We start from the raw sequence: 20,917 nt of genomic DNA on the forward strand, positions 1-20,917 counted from the left end.
GCACTGCTCCACAAAAGCACATTATGAAATACATAAAAAGAGAGGGGTCAATAAGGGTCCACAAGACATTTTTACCCTTGGGCTCTATGAGTAATTCAAATTCTGGACCAACAGAGGTTCATGTAGTCTGATTTCCAGTAGTCTAACTCAGACTTGTTATAGTGTTATCAGATTAAACCTAATGCAGTATCTGATGGGTCTGATATGATCCGAAAAGCATTTAAACAAAGTTTACCTTTGCATTTTGAGGTAAAGATTAATGTAATATGCATATCCTTTCTTTCATACTGATTTCAAATGAAATTACAAGTGGTCTTATCTACTTTATCCTCTGGACTTCACAGTCACTGGCTATAAAATAATAATGCACTTCAAATCATTGTAACAACCCTAGAGTATTGGTTAATGCACTCAGTAGTCATCATTCACTAATGCAGTATCTCAGTAGTGGTATCTTCACTTCCATATCCTGTCTGTACATTTGCATGGATTTGCCACTGCAAAACTCACAGACTTCAACTTAGAAAGCTGTTAAAAGTGATCAGTTAATAAATAATAAAATTTGGGGACTGCTCCCACGTTCAACATGCTGCACTCTTCCTGTAGCACTTATGTGAGACAACTTTTAATCTCTTTTTTATTAAAATATGATTACATAGGTTGAGATGCTGCATGCATTTTAGTGGCTACATTTGTGTGTCATGATGCTAACACCGCCAAAAGATTTTTACCAAAGTTATGTAAACAAGCTAAATTAATGCTAGACCATTTATGTCACGCAGCATCTCATGGGGGGGGGGGGGGGGGGGAGACAACCGCGTGGAAAAAAAATCATCTGCGCCGCTAAGCGGTTTTCTATTATCTATCATATTACTGTGTGGGGATTTGGCAAATTGACGCCCCCTGCAGGTGTTCTTGCTTGCTGAGAAGGTGCCGTGCTCAGAAGTTGTGTGAGGAGGGGAAAGAAGGGAGGGGGGGCAGTTCACCTCTGGGTCTCTCCCAAACGGATCAGAATATAAATACAGGCCTATAATTCCTGCACGGTTTTGTTTTTCTGACAATCCTGCTCTCAGGATTGCACTTACTCTGCCAGTCACTGTGGCTCAAGCAGAGAGGAGCTTTTCAAAGCTAAAGTTGATCAAGTCGTACCTGAGGACAACCATGTGTCAGGAATGGCTCACTGGCCAGTATCAATGACTCAGTAGGGGAGCAGGTTTTATTTAATGACATTATTGATGATTTTGAATCAAAAAAGGCCAGAAAGAAAGGTTTTAGTTTTAGTTTGTTACTTTTTGTTAATAGTGTTACAGTTAGATTTCCTTTAGTGTGTTTTCATTTGTGTGATGAAGGATTTGTGCTATTATTTATTTATTTATTTATTTGTATAGTATTCTTCTATTTTCTTTATTATTCTACCGTTTAATCCGTCAAGGTCGCGGGGGAGCTGGAGCCTATCCCAGCTGACTATGGGCGAGAGGCGGGGTACACCCTGGACTGGACACACAAAGACAGACAACCACACACGCACACACTCACACCTAGTTAGAGTAATTATTAACAATTAACCTATCCCATGCATGTGTTTGGGATTGTGGGAGGAAGATAATAATAATAATAATAATAATAATAATAATAATAATAATAATTATTATTATTATTATTATTATTATAACTGAGGGGGGTCGCCCAGGGAGTAATTCAATGTATGTGATTTAGATTGTTTTTCATCACAACATTGAACTGGGTACGGTCTTGCACATTGCAGTTGCGCACGCGCGCTGATGGACGAACTTGTGCTTGTTTTCCAAGCCTCGCGTCTTCGGGCTTTGTCGTTTACCTCCGTAGCTAGTTGTTGCTCGTCTGAGGTCTAAACGATGATTGACAATAATGGCGACGCGTTCAATCTGAGGTGACTCCAGGGAACCATCTCTGGCTGACAAAGGGAACATCGTGGATTGATCGTCAGCGCCATACACAACACCATTAAGGATTAACAACCACCTCAACGAGGAGGACTTGCTAGCCAGGAGAGGTTTATCTTGCTAGCACTGCGATAGCTAGCAACTCGGCTCGCTAGGTGGTATTCTTGTGTGGAGTGGAGGAGAGGGACAGGGAGCTTGCTGAGTATCTTGCAAAGCTAGAAATGAGGCTACTTAATAGCCTTTATGGTAGTTAGGTTATTATTCTCAGAGGCAGCACTGAGGAGGCACTGGCTTACAGTTAACATTAGCTTGTGGGAGTAGTTTAGTAGTCCAGTACCTTCCTTAGGCAGCTAACTTAGCAACTTAGCTAGCAAGCTAGCTTTGTGGATTGTTCCAGTCTCTTTCCTGTTAGGACTTGCTCCCACTTGCGTTTGGAAACTGTCCACCAGCGCACCCATAGCTGGCTAGCAAAGACGGCTAGCTTGCTAACTTGTAAGAATTGCTGTGGCATTTCGAGATCTTTTCGTAAATGACCACCGGCAGGAACAACCGGGCGATGATGGAAGGAGTTGGAGCGAGAGTGGTCCGCGGACCTGACTGGAAGTGGGGGAAGCAGGATGGCGGAGAGGGACATGTTGGTACCGTCAGGAGTTTTGAAAGTCCGGAGGAAGTGGTTGTTGTCTGGGATAATGGGACGGCTGCTAACTACCGTTGTTCTGGAGCATACGACGTGAGGATATTAGACAGTGCACCAACAGGTAACTTTACATCATCGTTTTTGTTTGTTGATTTTGTAGATTTAATACAAGCGCCTCCCGATGCAAAAGAGTTACACACAACATAGAAGATATTGGTCCGGATTTTGGTGACTTTAATTTTGGGGATACGGTGGGTACAGAAAGACTGATTGGACAACCAGACAATGAAAATTAACTTTTGCTGTTGTTAAAATGTAGAGTACGTTAGTGAAGCAAAGTCTTTTAAATAGTTGTTTTGTTTAAGAAACTTTCAGTGCATACAATTCTTGAATTCAGCAAATTAGTTGTGGCTAGTTTACTCTGTGTGATGAACCCAGGCGACGCTTGTTCGTCTGTCCCAGTTTGCTTAAAAACAAAATGAGTATTGTAATGCATACTGTCTGAACAGATGTATGAACCAGACAATTCAGTGTGCAGAACATGCAAATATGATGTGTGAGACATACAGGATATGCACGTTCAGAGTTAAGATTATGTCAGCATAACCTTTTACTCCAAATTGCACAGTAAGAGGAAAATATTTTCCTTGCTCTTTGCATAACAGAATGTTAGTAGGCTGCTTGCTTTTTGTGTAAGCATAAACATAAGTGTTTAGGAACTGCTTCACCATCCTGTAGATTGATCTTTCTCTGTACTAATCACAGCATTACAGGTACAGTTACACTCTTTGGTACTTATCTCACTGACAGTCTTCATTCAGTTCCTTGCATGTTCACTTGATGCTTCAGGCATGAAATGTGGAGCAGTTGAGTTTTCTGTAGTTTGGTGATTCTGAAGTGTTAGCCATATCTTGCAAAGAGATATAAAGTTCACAAAGCCAAAATTACTGTAAAAGTGTTGACATTCATGAGAATTAAAATTGCCCTCCTAAAAGGTATGGGGAATATGAATATGTTTCATAGTGTACTCAGCTAAATCAGCTTATGCCAAATGTTCTGATTTGTTATTGAACAAGTGTAATTTATTTACTTGTTTATTTTTTTTTGCAAATACTGTATACATATTGTTTATTGCAAAATGTTGAAAAGTTATTCCAGTTGTATTTCTGGTGTACAGTGTACACATACTATCACTCAATTCAACTACAGTTAATTAACTTTATCTAACACTGTCCCCCTTCAGGCATCAAGCATGATGGAACCATGTGTGACACCTGCCGTCAACAGCCCATCATTGGTATTCGCTGGAAATGTGCTGAGTGCACCAATTATGACCTCTGCACAACCTGTTACCATGGAGACAAGCATCACCTGAGACACCGGTTCTACAGGATCACCACCCCGGGCAGTGAGAGGTTAGTTAACCCAGCAACATTTGCCATTATTGTACTTCACCTTACACCCACCGATGATGAAAAAGACAGAAGCTAGCCAGGTAATCCCTGAACTTCGCTGTGATTGGTTGGCCTACCCTTTTACTCCCATAGTTTAGCTCTATGTTGCTTTATGTGTGTGTGTGACATTTGAGAAGTCTTTTGTGCACCCTGCCTCTCAGGCAGACAGAATCTATCTCTTTGCTCCCAGCCCTCAGTTGCCAGGCAACAACTCAGCCTCGTTTTAAGATCCAGTCAGACCTTTTTAAAAATTTTATTAATGCAGCGCCTCCATTTATAGAATTTATTTGAGCAGATTTTCAAGATTTGTTTTTGTACTTATGGCTTCTGACTGTCTTCTGACTGTATAACTGTCTTAGAAATGAATGATTATATAAAAATAATGAAAAAGGGTAATTCTGTCCTTGTTTAGCCCAGTTTTCAAACTTCATTCAGTCAGAGAAATTCCTTGTACTTTATACTGCTTTATTTATTACTATTTGCCTGGCGTCATTCTGTCTCTCAAATGGTTTAGCTGAAGTCCCATTGTTTTCTCTTTTCCTCTTTATTTGCTACTGTAAACTCTTGTTGATGTGTAAAACTACCATTTATTATGTGAGTTCAGCCTTTAGCTACATGTAACAAACAATATATTTTAATGTGTAGGTGGTACGTGGTAGGTTTACTTTAAAGCAGAGGTGTTCCATTAAGGGCTGTGTGGCTGCAGGCTTTTTGTTCCAACCAAGCAGCAGCACACCAGACTTGACTCATTTAATCAACTGATCTCAGTCCTCAGACAGCTGATTGGTCAAACTGTGAGCGCTTGATTGGTTGGAACAAAAACCTGCAGCCACACAGCCCTTTGTGGAACAGTTTGGACACTTCTGCTTTAAAGCCTTGTTTGGAAGTGTTGACATTGTCAATGTAATTAGCTGGCATTGCTAAAAGCTGACATGATAAAAGTTTATCTAAAGATAGAATGAGGCATTTTTTAACTTTTTGGTATGGACATTGTCAGTTGCAGGCTTTTACAGTTTGGCCAAACGATCAGTGGTAATCAGACCAAGGGATCTGTGCACAATTCCAGTGGAATTGTGTGTGTTTAAAATATGAGACTATGTGATGTGTGTCTTCCCTCAGGTCTAATGGTAAAGAAATAACCACAATTAAACAGACATTCCACAGCAGGTGCTTGAGGATGGTATTATTTGCTGGGGGCAAATAATTTTGTCTTTTAGCTATTATGAAGTCAGATACATTTTAAACTAGAATGGCACTCAGTAGGGTGCATACCTCCGCCAAACAATCCTACCCATTTCTGTATGTAAAATCAAAGGGAAAGAGGAAGTAGTCTGATAACATAAATTATTAATTTCTTATAAAACATAGTAACTACAGCTCTGTGTGTAATGCAGATTTAGCATTTTCTTCCACCAGACCCAGACTATTATAAGGATTTGCTCCAAACCAAACTCATAGATGTCAACACTATAGATATGTCTAATGTTTTTACATCAATATCCAAACATTATTTCCTGGGAAATTGACGAAAGTGTCAGATTGGTTCAGTATTTTTTGTGTAATCCTGCTGACAAATAAACAAACCAACTAACAGATGAGTGAAACCATAAGGTAGAATAAGGTTGAGGTAGAAATGCCCTCTTCCTTCCACTCCTGGAAGAATTTATAGTGGAAATAATGTTTCAGGAGTAACGCATGGAAATATTTTTTTTACTGCATGTACAGACAAGATCAAGTCAGATTGTTGAAGGCAGCTTTAGTCTGTGCATTCAGAGATGCTCTGTGCAGAGATTAAGGTAGCTAATGTGTTATAGGAAAAAGGAGCAATCAAATCAATCGCTGAGTTGATTTAAATACTGTAAATATATTATTTGGACTTGTGTGTATACATTCCTAAATTCCACAACTGGCCATGTGATTGTGTTGTCCCAAAGACTGTGAGTACTGTGGTGACACTTCATCCATTCTCAGGCCTGTTTCACCCAAACACCATATTTTAGTAAATGAACACATGGCCTAACAGCTGGCAGCCTTTTCAACTGAGTACGACTTCATTTCCCCCGAGACAGACATTACATAATGCACAATGGGTGCTGGAGGTCTCCCCAGCTCGCACTGCTCCGACAGCATGGTGGGGTGTTTTGTTACACCACATTAGATTCTTTCACTAACTGCCGAAGAGGGAGTGGTAGGAAGCCACAAGCTGTTTGCACTGGTTAGACCTACACAGTCCAGCTGCTGCGTCTACCATCAAGGCTCCCATTGTTGTTTGATGGTTAGAGCTCTGCTGGATGTTTTATTTGCTATCACCTTTTTCACTGGTTAGGTTTGCAGCAATGCTGGAGTTCAGACGGCAGCTCCCAGCATTAAAGTGAATTAAAATTTAAAATATTGCATTTAACTACTTAACCAGTGGCTTTTCTTTTGCAGTGTGACGATTGTTAGGTATGGATGAAACAGGAAGGAATTGTCAGTTAGGTGTGAATGCTGTGCTGTCACAAAAATTATTGTTATGCGTAATTTTACGACACGACACCTGCCACTCAATGACACACAGTGTGCTCCTTGAATTTAACTGCATTACAATGACGTTCCTAAAAGCAGTAGAAAGTCAGAATTCATTTTTACTTTTAAGGAAGCTCACTTCTATTCTCCGGTGTGTTTGTGATTTGAGAGAGCTGAAAGGATATGTCGGTAATGATGTGTCGCTCACACCCCTGACAGATGTTTCTGGTGTGATTTGTTTTCCTATCATCCAGCATCAGTTGTAAAATGCTGAAACAGTTACAATGATTGTCACGGACTGCATAGGTAATACGAAAGATTAGATGCTGGTAATACCCGGCGCTCACAGTAAGATTTTTCATCTGTAGCCATGTCTCATTTGCTGAAAGTAATTTACACCGTGACTTCAGAACAGTAGGTACACAGGGAAGGGCAGTTAAGGACACAAAGTAGCAGGAGGGAGGGTAACAAGGGGATAATTTTTAATCTGTTTAATTTAACAATTACTGTGGAGCAGGCACTGGCATCCCCTCTGCAATCTATATTTGCTAGTGATTGAAAAAACAACAAATTGATCCATGTAAACAGAGGCCCTGTAACTGTCTGCTGTTGAGTACTTTGTCTGATCCAGTCAAGTTAGTGATTAAAGTTTACTGCAAATGAAAATAACTGTCTTTGCGTTTAAACTTTTTTTCTGAGCAGAGTACTTTTGGAGTCGCGTCGCAAATCAAAAAAAATCACAGCCAGAGGGATATTCACTGGTGGCCGGGTGGTGAGAGGAGTGGACTGGCAGTGGGAGGATCAGGATGGAGGCAACGGAAGGAGAGGAAAGGTAGGCTATTTACACCTCAAGCCAAAACCTGCTGTTTGTGACCTGTAAATATTTAAAATACAGAGATGTTGAAATGCTCAACAGCAAATACTGTCCTGTTTATCCAGAAGGGCAAGAAGATATGGATTTGAGTTTCCAAAATAATCATGCACATCACCCGAGAGCTTGTCTGGGTCCCAGTGTCTTACAGTTGTCTGTAGTAGACAAGGCATGGGTGTGTTAAGTAGAAGTAAACAGTGCTTGATGCAAAGATCAATGGTACGAAAAAGAAAGAAAATTTGCCTCCAATAAATCCTGTTTCCCAAGTGAGCTTTAAGCATGCAGATATATATCCAAATTTCGCTGAATGAACAACGCTGCTAAAAGGTACTGTTTAAAAATGCAACTTGTCTCAGCTTTATTTCAAAGTTGCACAGTTAAGTGGATAATAAATCTCTGGAGGTGAGACAAGCTTGGTGAGCCTGCCAGAGGCAATCAGAACCATGTGTGTCGCTGAAGGGAGCGTGACCACCTGTGAGGGTTACATATAAGTAACAAAAAAAAAATCAAAAACAAGGATCCCTTGTCCTAGACAACCTTAGAGAGGAAAAAACAAACTGCATCCCAGGATATGATTTGATTAGAAATGTGCAGGAGCTTTAGCCAAAACAGGAAGGGCACTGCTTGACTCAACATGTTTGTAGTGTGGATATATAAAAGCAAAAGATTGCACCAACAGTTCTCTCCTGTAAAGCCCAGCTAGGTGTGCTGTACTATTCTGCAGTTAATGGCGCTATGGTCCATAAATAATCAAGATAACATTATCATATGTATTGCTGCAGACTTTTTTAAGTTCAGGAGATTATATTTCTTTATCTGTAATCAGTTGATAATGCATAAATTAACCAAAATTAGCGTCTCTTCCTCCACCAATTTGTCTATCACTCCAGCAAACATGTTTAGCATTATTTTTTAATGTTGTTAAACTGCTATGGCAAATACTTCTGTCAGTGTTGTGTATAATCATTTCTAAACTCAAATTGTCAAGAGGGTGATTTTTTATTTTGTTATCCACACAAGGATTCCAAATATTGTGCACAGTGTTTTGGAAAATTATCACAAATATAATTTCTAAATTTGTACAGAAATTATTTAAATAGGAACTAGTAGACTCTGTCTCTGAAAAATCCCTTACTCTTTCGTTTCATTCAATTGATTCCTATTCATCTTACTGAGGCTATAGACAGATTTCCTCGCTGTTGGTTATTCCGGGCATAAATACATCATTAGAAAGTAATACAATGCCGGATGAGGTTGCATTTGTTTAGCACAGTCTGTTTAGATTTAAACTGTAACTGTGCTGTAAAGTGCTTCTGTTTTGACTCTAGTCCAGACCCCAGAGTGTTCAATTTAAGAGTCCCTCCAGGCAATTTAAGACTTCATTTTGCTGTGTTATTTAATGGCATATCTCATTACTGTTTTATGATGCTGTAAGCAATATGCTCTCCAGAAAACTACTATTACATGTCCTGCAGCTTAGATGTTCCGTTAGTTTAGCATGAATATTACCTCCTAAGGCCCATTAATCAATTACCTCTGGAAGGGGCCTGAAAATAATTTAATGATTTGATTTTTGTATTTACTTTAAGGCACAGCTTTTAATTAAAGAATTCATTTACTCCACCACAACTCTCTCCTGACACTTTCTCAATGTTATGCTTGTGATGGAGAGAATTGTCTAGTGTAAAAATCCCAACCTTACCTTCCAAGTTTGAATAGATTTCGCAGATCCCCGTTCATAGCTCATTGCTTATTTATGCCTGTAACACGTAATTTACTTCAGCTTACAGTGCCCTTCAAAAGTTTTTCGATAAAAACTGTAAGCCGACTCTGACTACAAAAGTCAGATATAACATTAGTCATAATGTAGAACAAGTACTAACCACAGAGAGACCTTCGTAAAAATGTTGGGACAGATGTGTTTGTGGTGTTCTTGAACAGCTGAGGGGTACAAACCAAGGTGAGAACCATGGTTTTATTAATACATTAATAATCCAACCCACCATAAAAAGAATAAATAAGCTCTCCCTCTCTGGATGTGTTGTGCATAGCTTATTATTTATTTAAATGTAAAGGTTTTGTTTTTTGAATCTCTGACAAACAAGGTTAATGACATTATTTAATCATCTTTAGAGGGAGTTCTCTCTAAATAATCTTCTTGTGCCTAGAGCACTTTCTAAAGTGTTTGCAAATCCTGGAAAAAATTATAGCAGGCCAGAACTTTGATGTCAAAATCACGTGGACTGACCATTGGTATATTCTAAATATATGCTGCAGAGTATACCACATAACTACATCAATAGTTTGTATCCAGCCCTTGAGTATGTACCCATTAGAGATGGATAAGTACATGGACTTGGAAACTCTTGATTTTTGTTAATAACTCACTAGGGTAAAAACAATTGCATTTATTTCCTCTCAGTAGGGAAGAAGAGCCCTCTGAAACCTTAATCAGAAAAAAACCAGTTGTACCATTTTTGAATAGAACATAATGTGTCAAAGGTTGTTTATGCGGATAAGTAATGTCTCCCACAGGCTCTGTCTGCGGTCTCGCTGAACTAAGCCTGCCTTTGTCTTGTCTTGTTTTTTTTTTTCTTTACAAACAAACACAGTAATGGTTGCAAAAGTTTAATTAAAACATTCTTGCAGATTGCCCAAGTATTCCCAATTGGTGAAAAAAAGTAAAACAATAAAAGGTTCAGTATTGACTGTAAAAATGCAATTCAGGAAAAATTAAACCTCAGGAATCAAAACCTAATCAAATTTGTTCATTATAAGTCCCACTCATAATATTTCTCAGCAGTTAGGGAATAAAACTTTCCTTGAAGTCAAAAACACAGTCATGGTGCAACATACAGAGCATCTGACACTACAGCCTATAGATTTACTACATCAACATGCACAGTCTTTCACCATGCTGGGAAAAAAGCCAGTACTCTAAGCCTGAAAGTGCAAACTGGTACACAAGCAGACATTGGATGCTTCAACTAGACGAGCCCAAGTTCAGCTTCTGGTTAGACTTCTCCTTGTCTTGTCTGAGCTCGGCACTGAATGCTTACATGACTCCAGTGTTGCTGTTTTGTGGTACAGCTTTCATTCTGACCTTCCATTTGAAGGCAGCCGGGGTGAGATAATAGATGATGTCCAACAGGGATCAAAAAAATATCATATTTGCTATCATTATGAGGTTTGAAGATGAAAAACACCTGCTGAGAAAACTGTCCCTTTCCGTTCAGTATTTTATTTCCACATACAGCATGTCAAATTCTTTAGTTTTATGTAAGGTAAATGTGAAATGTGAAAACTCACAGCACTATGCTGTGTCCTTTTTTTTTTTTTCTCATCTCATCCTTCCTCCTCCACAGGTGACAGAAATTCAAGACTGGAGTGCAGCCAGCCCTCACAGCGCTGCCTACGTACTTTGGGACAATGGGGCCAAGAACCTGTACAGAGTTGGCTTTGAGGGAATGGTGAGCAAACATCGAGTCTGACCCTCATGCTCAGTCACTCACACACACACACACACACGCAGAGTCTCACAAAAGATCAGCTGTCAGGTGGCTTTTGTGTTTGACCGCAGGGCTGAGGCTCTTTCTTTTGCTGCCAGGGCTTTGTGAGAGCCACGCATCCAGCATGAGTAAGGCACCATTGTACAGGCAGCTGGAAGGGGAAGGTATCTGCATGATAAAGGCAATCTGTTCTTTTTACTTTTTAGGGGGAAGAGAGTGAACATGGAGGTCAACTTTAGTGGAGGGGGACATTGTCTTGGGGTTGTTGCGGGCACAGCTACACACGCGTCTCAAATGAAAAGCATCTTCCTCATTGGTGGAGCCTGCCCTTGCCTTTTTATGAAAGAGGCCAATCGGGTTTCTCCATTGCATAACAGATTTGTCCTTTGTTATTTTAATAGGTTGAAAGGAAGGTAGATGGCATCTGCCTCTGGATTAAATAAATCATGGATTAGACCCCCCATCTCGAGTGTTTTATTTTGGCTTTGTTTCTTATTAAGACAGCGGGAAAATCTTGCAGACAAATACAAAGGGAATCCAGCTTACTGTACGTTCCAAATGCAGCAGGAGAGGTCAACATTTTTTCCTTTTCATAATCTCTGCTTTGTGCACAGAGCATCATAAGATCAGACATGTCCTGCTGGCTGCATTCAGTAGGTTAGACTTGAGTTATTTAATTTGTTGAGACTTGTACTCAGGACTTTAATCAGTTCAGAGGGACGTTTGCTCTGCTTCACGTTCATCTGCCCTCTAACTCTGCACATCTGAGTCATCACAAATGATGCTTTCTCTCTGTAGCAGTGTAGTGTTTCATTGTCCTGCCTTCCCCTTAGGGCACAGATATTGTTGGTATTCTAGACAACTACGCCGTCGCTGCAGCTTGAAGTGTGTAAATTCTCAGTTTCATTATTCATGATCATGCCCCTCGTCTAATGGAATCACCCTGGGTAATTATCTAACCCCTTCCCTCTTTTCTCTCTCAGTCGGATCTGAAATGTGTCCAGGATGCCAAAGGAGGCTCCTTTTACAGGGACCATTGTCCTGTTTTAGGTAAGTAAGCCGGTGATCTGTGTCCACCGTCATTATTGCACCAATTCTCTCACCTACCGATCTGGTGCAGTGAATTCAAGGGCATTAGGGGAGTTTCTCTTAGTCTTGTCTGGCCACTAGATGGCAGCAATACCTAGTCACCTGGCTGCCAAAACCAGTTGCCCTGGCTCAGGCCAGGCAGTTACAATATTCCAAGAATTCCAGGAATTAATTATCTCTCTGGATTCAACACTGCGGTCGAAGTCTCTCATCAGGATTAATAGTGTCTGTTCACAGATTTATCATACTGTAGTTATCTAAAATGCATTTTCCTATTCCTCCCTCTACATTAAAATTACTTGCAGTTTCTAAACCTTGATATGCAAAAGTTTTCTGTACACTTGCACTAATGGAGTTTTATTACTAACAGACTTAACTTTACCTGTATCTCCCAGGTGAGCAGAATGGCAACAGAAATCCCGGTGGTCTACAGATTGGAGACCTGGTGAACATTGACTTAGACCTAGAGATTGTCCAGTCCCTCCAACATGGCCATGGTGGATGGACTGATGGCATGTTCGAGACCCTCACCACCACTGGCACAGTATGTGGCATCGATGAGGATCACGACATCGTGGTTCAGTACCCCAGTGGGAACAGGTGAGGCCCTAGATGGACTGGCTCAGATTTATTGCCTCCCAGTGACTAAGAGCAATGAAACAGCTTCACCTCTTCAGCATAATTTCCCATGTATCTAATATTATACACCCGTTTTCACCTCAGCTCAATCAAGAGCCGCTAAACACTTCTCCGTACATCTTCGCCATAAAATGTAATTATAGTTTGTAACACTTGAGAGAAGAGTCTCTCTAAAAATTAGTGGTCCATTTGTAGTAAAATATTTTCAGTTGACTATTAGCATTCATAAAAGTGTTACCTCGCTACTTTGTCGAGGCATTTATTATGGTTAGGGTGGGTTGCAAATCCTAAAATATTCAATATCACAGCTCAAAATCTATACTTGGTCAGGCATCATGTTGTAGGAAATGTGACTGAATTAGCTGGTGTTGCTGAAATGCATTAATTTCCGTGTTCTTAGATGGACATTCAACCCAGCAGTGCTGACAAAGGCCAACGTGGTCCGCAGCGGTGAAGTTGCAGCCGGGGCAGAGGGAGGCAGTTCCCAGTTCCTAGTGGGAGACCTGGTCCAGATTTGCTATGACATCGACCGCATCAAGCTGCTACAGAGAGGCCACGGAGAGTGGGCTGAGGCGATGCTGCCTGTAAGCGTTTGAAATATGTTCACACTGATTTGTGCAAATGTAATCACAATGGGCCTTATTTATTTAAATGTCAATTTAAATTTATTGCTAACAGAAATGTTTCAATTACATGATGGTTTTACTATTGATTTTTTTAAAAATTGCATGTAGAATAATTTTAGAAAGAAAGATTTATTTGATTTATCTTGGTAGTACAATGTCAAACGAAATCATTCAGTGGACTATAGCTCTAAAATTGTGTGAGTAACAAAACATTGTCAGATCTAAACTACACTCCAGTAGATAGTTTCATTTAAACCTGATGCGCAAAATGTTTGGTACCTGGAAGTGTGAGAAAATTACAGCTGCTATTGACTCATTTTTTATGTCAGAATTTTGACTTACACTTTATCACAGGAGCAAAATTTGTATGCGAGAAGCTTCTGTAAATTAGACTCAATTCATCTAACTGTCTGTGTAATTTTCTGCTGTTCCTCTCACACTTGGCAGTGCCAGTCCCTCATCTTCTTTAAAGAAATGTTGCAGTATTATTAACATGCAGAGACACAGTTTCACCCCTCAAATCAGTCTGTGGCTGTTTTGCTGCCAATTTCTTTTCTGTTTATTTATGTATTTTTCTGTCTCAACAAGACGTTATTCTTCCCTTATTATGAAGTTTATTCATTGCTTCCCAGCACGCCTTAGGTTATGTAATGCCAGTCTACTCCAATATGCCACTTGTCCCTGCCAAACTGGCCCCCCTCAGCAGCTAATGAGCCTTAAAACCCTGAGATGGGTTGTAGCTTTGATCACTAACCACGGCTGTTTGCCGCCCGCTGCTGCTTCTACTGCAGCAGCCCCTGTTATTGATGGCATCCTCCAGGACAGCCCCAGACCCGGCTCAACAGACTCAAAGTGCCTCTTTCTCATATAACCAGGATCGAGATGATATGATTCAAAATTGGAAAGCATTTTGCTCTGCCCTCTCTGTATTGCCTGTATAGATGAGGAATAGTCTAGCAAGTGAAAGGGTCTCTTTCTTTTATATCCATCTTCTTACTCATGCTAGTGAACGTCCTCTGAATAATGAAAACACAGGTTTAATCTATAATATTTTGTTTTTTTTCTGTCAGTTTTTATTTTAGTAATGAGCTTTGGTTCTTCCCCTTCTAGTACATTTGCTTTGTTGAGCTGGTGTGTTCTCCACTTTATCCTTTTCTCCCACCTCTGCTTTTTTTTTTTTTTTGCTCTTTCTCACAATCTCTCTCCACTTTTCCTCTGCCACTTACAGCCTCTGTTACACAAAACATAGCCCAAAGACAACAACCCTCCATATACTAATGGGTTTGTCACTACATTTGTCAACAGACCTTAGGCAAGGTGGGTCGTGTGCAGCAAATCTACTCTGACAGTGACCTGAAGGTTGAGGTTTGTGGAACTTCTTGGACGTACAATCCTGCTGCTGTCACCAAGATCGCCCCCTCTGGCTCTGCTGTCAGCAACGCCTCTGGAGGTATGTATGAAAATGCACTACTGAAATAGAGAGTGTCGTCTCAGTTCTTTGTCCTCACTGCTCCCCCCTTTCTGACTCCCACTCTTTCTGATATTTTCCCCTTGTTTGGTCAGAGCGTCTGTCTCAGTTGCTGAAGAAGCTATTTGAGACACAAGAGTCTGGAGACATCAATGAGGAGCTGGTAAAGGCAGCAGCCAATGGAGACCTGGCCAAGGTGGAAGACATCCTTAAGAGACCGGATGTGGACGTAAGTGCACCATCATTTTGATATGGGCAGCTGCTGGATTTCTAGATGAGCTTTTGATGAACACTGGATTATTTTTGCCATTAAACATATACAAAGTATGTGAGTACAATGATAATTGGAGCTGGAATACCCCTGGCCGTGCTCTGCTCTGCTCCCAGTATATTGAGAAGGCTGAGGGTCTCCTAGGAAAGGGCTCTGAGATCCTCCTACTCCTACACCTCTCTCAATCTGAAAAGCATTAAGGCTGGGCCCAGAGGAGGCACCAAGGACCATTGGTGTGCACTGCGGCACAGACCCAATTTACTCTCAGAATCAAGTGGAGATCCGCAAACCTATATGGTTGCAAACTGTGTTCTGACATATGCTGTAGGCTAGGAAAACACCCGTTTGCCACAGGACAGGAGTCTGTGCTTTGTGTAGGTTACATCAAGTCTGCAATACTGTCTTCACTCAGAAAGCTGAGGAGCTGAAGAGTTTGTGTGTGTGTGTGTGTGTGTGTCAGTGGCGAAGGCTGGCCAGATGCCCTACTGCCTTTCAGTGGAATTATTTGCTTAAAGCTGAGCACACTGAGCCTGGCCAAGTGATCCGCCTGCCAGGACAAGAGATGTCTCGAGACTCCCAAAGGAGTCCACATTAATATTTATGCTCTGAGTTTTTGCAGTGCTGCAGTTGGTGATGAAACATGCACACACAGCCGTGCATGCACATCCACACGCACAAACGCTTAAACACACTCTCACCAATCTCTTAGCCCCTCAGGTGATCAGCTAATTCAGTAGATGCAGATCTAAGCATCAAACATGACATTGTCACACACCCGTATTCTCACTCTGACTCTTGATGTGTTTGCAGGTGAATGGGCAGTGTGCTGGACACACTGCGATGCAGGCAGCCAGTCAGAATGGTCATGTGGATGTCTTAAAGCTGCTGCTTAAACACAGTGTGGACCTGGAGGCTGAGGTTGGTACAATTATAAATGAATAATGCTCCTCTCTCATCCATGTTCTTCCTAATCACAAATGTCACACAGTGTGGCACAAGGTAAAAATCCAGTCACAGACACAACACTGAGTCATTATATTGGTGTGTTACGATACTCAGGACAAAGATGGAGACCGGGCGGTGCACCACGCAGCCTTTGGTGATGAGGGCTCTGTCATTGAGGTGCTGCAGAGGGGCGGTGCCGACTTGAACGCCAGGAACAAGCGAAGACAGACTCCATTACACATAGCTGTCAACAAAGGCCACTTGCAGGTGGTCAAAACCCTGCTGGACTTTGGCTGTCACCCCAGCCTCCAGGTATCTGTCACCACATCTTATTTACCTATTGAGAAATGCTTTGTAACACAAACTGTGACATTTCAGGAAGGTAAAACAGAAACGAGTATATTCAACAGCACTGTCAGAATGTTCAGTCTACACTGATTGATGTCACTTTATGGTTGGCTGCCACTGTTTGTTATAATACATTTATGGTCAGGTTATTGGAGGCAGGGTTTGAATCGCAGATTAGTGAGAGAATTGTAAGTGACACAAGGTTTCCCTTTTAGGATTCAGAGGGTGACACACCCCTGCACGATGCCATAAGCAAGAAGAGAGACGACATGCTGTCAGTACTGCTGGAGGCTGGTGCTGACGTTACCATCACCAACAATAACGGGTTCAATGCCTTGCATCATGCTGCCCTGCGAGGAAACCCCAGGTATGAGACACTTAACTTCCCACTTGCCACCACTAGCTGTCACACTTATTTGCTGTCTACGCGGGGCCAGGGCATGTTTAAGTGGAATCTGTGGAAACGGAGTCCTCAGGATCTCAGTAAATGTCTGCTGAATGCTTTCACTAAAGCCTTCACATTATTTGTACACATGCTGAATCCTAAAGCCTTGCCCTAAAAGCTATGTACATTTCTGTTATCCACACACTAAATTCCCAGATAATGAGTAAGGCTTTCTCTGATGTATTCTGAATCTTGAATGATTCAACATTGATGCACAAAACTCAGTAACAGTAATAAAGGAGAGAAATTAAGCTGCACTGCGAATCTCACCACCATGAATTTAAGAGAGAGTCCCAGCCCTAATAATGAACGGGCACCAGACAAACTATTGTAATAATTGAGCCATATAAAACTTTTGAAAATACTTGTCAAAACTAGAACCACTAGGCTTTATACTCTGCTTCTTAGCAGCTAAAGGACAGAGGCCGTGGAAGAAGCAATAATCTGCTAGTACTAATCCATTACTTAATCATCCTCTGTTGGAATGAAAGATGTAGGCTCACCACCTACAGGCTAGGAGACTAGGTTCAGTCACTGACACAAACAAAATTAGAACATTTTAAATAACTGGCGGAGGATCCTACTAAGGCGCAAGAATTTTTTAAAAGCATGGCATTTTAGAATGTGTGTTTATTTCACAAATTATTGTATTTGTTATAGAGATCAATTTTCAGTCATGGGTATTTATTGTGTAGTCTGATCTGTTCTGAGGAGGATATGCAAAACCTATGGATCAAATTTAGATTAATGATCTTTTCAGCATCTCCCAAACATGTTATGTAATACATAGTGCAACCATGTGTGGCGTCTTCCTTTACAGTTCTTTTGAACAAAAGTTTAAAACATTTGCGTAACTAAAATGAACCCACCACCTGATGTGGATATTTCCACGGATTCTGCTTAAATTTAAAAGTGGTTTAAAGTTGTTAGAACTGAAATAAGTTTAATTCCACCTCCTCACTGATCACATTTTATCCATTTATAAGCTTTACTTGGGTATCTCAATTCAGTTTGACGTTGATTGAGATCTGAAGCAGGCCTATAGGCTTCATCTCCCCAACAGATGGTATGATCTCAAATTGACATTACACTACCTTTGAGGCCCTGAAAGCATCTGTCTTGTGTTGACTTTTTTTTTAGTGGTGTAGCTAATAGTCCTTGAAGTTCATTTGTTGTTTCTTTTTACTGTAATGCTTGTCCGTCACCGTGTGTTGTGAGTAGCGGCTGGCCTGAAGCGGCTGGCCCGTGCAGCAGCAGCAGCACGCCTTGTCCTTGGCCATTGCTATTTCTGGCTGCAGCAGATAGCTGCTCCGCACTTTGGCTGTTTTATTCTTGTCTCTCTACCATGAGCGTATTAAAGATGGCTCAGAGAGACGGCTGTCTGTATCAGGTTGATCATCCAGGGCCTCTTAAGGAGATGGACATTGACGTTACAGGGTCAGTGTTATAGACTGGAGCGATTTCTAGAAATGTTGAGGGCTGCCTCCTTTGCTGAAAGTATTGAGTGTGTATGTGTATGTTTGCACATGAGCGTGGTTATCCCAGGCTAAATGTCATTCCCCTTCACTGGCATTCATTCCTTTGGCATGAGGACAAATGGAATTGAGGTCAGAGGGCTCTGGAACACCTGCCACCTGCCACAAGCCTGGCCAGACCCAGCCCTCCACCTCTGGCACACTGCAGAACAGGCCAGGGCCTGTTTCCTGTGTGGTACACTGATCGAGTGATTTGCAGATTGACTTAGATATAAAGAATAACATATAGAAACACAAAATATTTTAATGTTAATCAAGGCAAAAATCAGTTGTCAAGCGATTCATCTCCATTGAAATTTAAAGGTAAATAGATTTAAGTTACATACAGGTTATGTGTCATGGGTTTTGTTTCAAGCAAATGAATATGATGACAGTATTAAGAACAGTCATTATTTAGGGCTTTTAAAAGACAAATTGTATTGCACTTCAAAGAAGAGCAGTGCTTTACAAAAAGACAAAATGTGAAAAGGAATGAACCAGATGGAAATATTGTGTAAAATGAATAAATTAAGACAAAGAATGAGCAGCAACAAATGTGCAGAATATTTAAAATAATTAAATTTGCAGTAAGCTACAAAACTAGTTTTTCCGATTGCCTTTAGCAGGTTGTTCCTGAGCTGATGATCCCTGAAATTCTGTAATTAAGTGTAATTACATAGATGTAGGTCTGTCTGATTAAAATCCACATGTTAAATCTTTTTCAAATTATACCCATTAAATGACATAAATAACTAAAAATTACTCACAGAACACACACACGCACACTCACACAAATAGCCACATGGTCAGCAGTTCCAGCCTGACTTTGTAGTCAGAGGGGGAAAAAAAACATACAAGGCTACTGTGTTGTCTTTTATTACCCAGCTTTTAGATTTTAATTAATAATGCTAAAATCTATTTAGGGAAGGTCACAAACTGACAGTTTAAACAAAAATTGTTACTATAAATATTGTAAATTATAATCAGAAATATTAAAATGGGATGGGAGAGTAATATCTAAACCAGGATTCAGAATGTAAAGGAGAAGAAAGCTGGTCCGCCGTACGACTCATTGATTTAGAGGTGAAAAGTGCTGGAGTACAGTATTTTCTGTATCAGGGCCTCTGTCATGTTGTGTGTGCGTTGCTTGCTTCGGTCCTTGCTCTGTCCCCTTGCCTTCACAGAAACGAAGATATATGTCGCCTTCTCCAGTCTGCCCATTTACTTTTATTTCACGCTCGAGCTCCTGCAATATCAGGGAGGCAGTCCGCAAGTCCTAAAGCCCTCGAAAATCTCTCCCTCGGTTGAAGTAAAAGTACCTTGTCTGGTGTGTTTTTAGTCGAAAGGCAGTTGTTTCGATTGAGTCTTTAGTAGAGTTCCTACTATAGAATCATATTTCTAAAAAGGAACCCCTGATGACTGTCATGAAGAAGTGTTGCAGTTGGAGGCTAATCAGAAGCCCCTCGGATGGAGAATATGACATGACGTGGGGCCTTTGTGGTTAACAATTTATGTAACTTTTGCTTCCTCATAGTAACTTTAAGAATTGGGTCTGTTCTGTCTCCTCCTGTTTAGATTGAGCACCAGCACAGAATGTTCTGGCAGTCGGGGCTTAAACAAGTCTAATCTTTAATTTCTCATCAACACTATAACAATACAACAAGAAAAAAATGGCTTCCACTTTGTGTTCTTTTATGCTTTCTCTTCGTAAGTGATGTGAGTTATCAACGTCAAATGCTAGCTTTTGGGTTCAAGTGGAGAGTGCGTCAGAGTCCCTGTTGTGTGTGTGTGTAATGTGTGTTATGTGCCTGGGTGTTTTAAGAGCGTGGGCGGGTCTTCTAGCGGTGGAGAGAAGATTGAGGAAGACACATAGGAAGAACCCTGTGGGTGACAGATGAATCTTTCAACTTGGAGTCCCAAGTACTGAGACAAATCAACTCTACCAACAGGGGTGCGGCAGGAACTGGGGAGTTTTACTATATTTCACCTTGTTCATTACTCACACACACACACACACACACACACATACACACAGGCACCCACTACAGAGTGTAAAGGCATTCCCTCATAAATTAGACCTAGTTGTTAAGTTTTACAATTGCTAGTAAATTGAAAGTGCTGGTATAACCAGCAGTAACGTGTTCGGGAAGGGATTTTCTCGGACATCCACATTGTGTGTTCTCCCGATGTGTGTTTACTGCAGCCCCAGCCTGCAAGGAGAGCCTGGCTCGTCTCCGTGTCTTTCCCTTGGGCTGCTAGAAGCCAGTAGCTGCTACAATACTGTAAACAATACGATTAATAGCCCATGACTCATAAACGGGCTCCAAACAAGCCCTGCAGCGGCGGTCTGTACCCTTTTACGTGTCACCTCCTTGTAATATTTGCCCTCCTCCCTCCCTCATATAGTTCTCAGCTTTCTTTTAATATGGCAACATACAGGCAAACCCCACATGCTAATCACCTCACCTGAGGAGACAGAGGGCTCTGCAAGCTTTCATACTGTGCTCCCAAATATACTCCCGATATAATGTCAAAAGAGGTCACAACGTTAGTATTGTAACAGGGATAACAGTTACATCGAAAATAGCGTTGTGGGTCCTTGCGGATAAATCCGTGAAATGGGTCAAAGGTTTGCATTTCTAAGGGCTTGCTGCTAAATTCACGTTCTTCATGG

At 41.0% G+C, this 20,917-nt stretch overlaps 1 protein-coding gene across 4 annotated transcripts in view; it reads left to right on the top strand.

The window, feature by feature from the left end:
• Positions 1 to 1,801: 1,801 nt before the first annotated feature.
• The window catches only part of mib1 (MIB E3 ubiquitin protein ligase 1), a 51,771-nt gene continuing 32,655 nt past the window's right edge, over positions 1,802 to 20,917 (top strand). For all 4 annotated transcript variants that reach the window (XM_041054917.1, XM_041054918.1, XM_041054919.1 and 1 more), the window contains exons 1-12: positions 1,802 to 2,680; positions 3,803 to 3,974; positions 7,221 to 7,350; positions 10,755 to 10,859; positions 11,882 to 11,948; positions 12,383 to 12,587; positions 13,027 to 13,210; positions 14,558 to 14,702; positions 14,816 to 14,949; positions 15,802 to 15,909; positions 16,051 to 16,248; positions 16,500 to 16,651. In XM_041054917.1, the coding sequence (XP_040910851.1) occupies positions 2,452 to 2,680; positions 3,803 to 3,974; positions 7,221 to 7,350; positions 10,755 to 10,859; positions 11,882 to 11,948; positions 12,383 to 12,587; positions 13,027 to 13,210; positions 14,558 to 14,702; positions 14,816 to 14,949; positions 15,802 to 15,909; positions 16,051 to 16,248; positions 16,500 to 16,651 (1,829 nt within the window). In that variant the 5' untranslated portion in view covers positions 1,802 to 2,451. The remainder of the gene's footprint in view (positions 2,681 to 3,802; positions 3,975 to 7,220; positions 7,351 to 10,754; positions 10,860 to 11,881; positions 11,949 to 12,382; positions 12,588 to 13,026; positions 13,211 to 14,557; positions 14,703 to 14,815; positions 14,950 to 15,801; positions 15,910 to 16,050; positions 16,249 to 16,499; positions 16,652 to 20,917) is intronic.

Source organism: Toxotes jaculatrix, chromosome 14 (assembly GCF_017976425.1).
Source record: "Toxotes jaculatrix isolate fToxJac2 chromosome 14, fToxJac2.pri, whole genome shotgun sequence".
Lineage (NCBI taxonomy): Eukaryota > Metazoa > Chordata > Actinopteri > Toxotidae > Toxotes > Toxotes jaculatrix.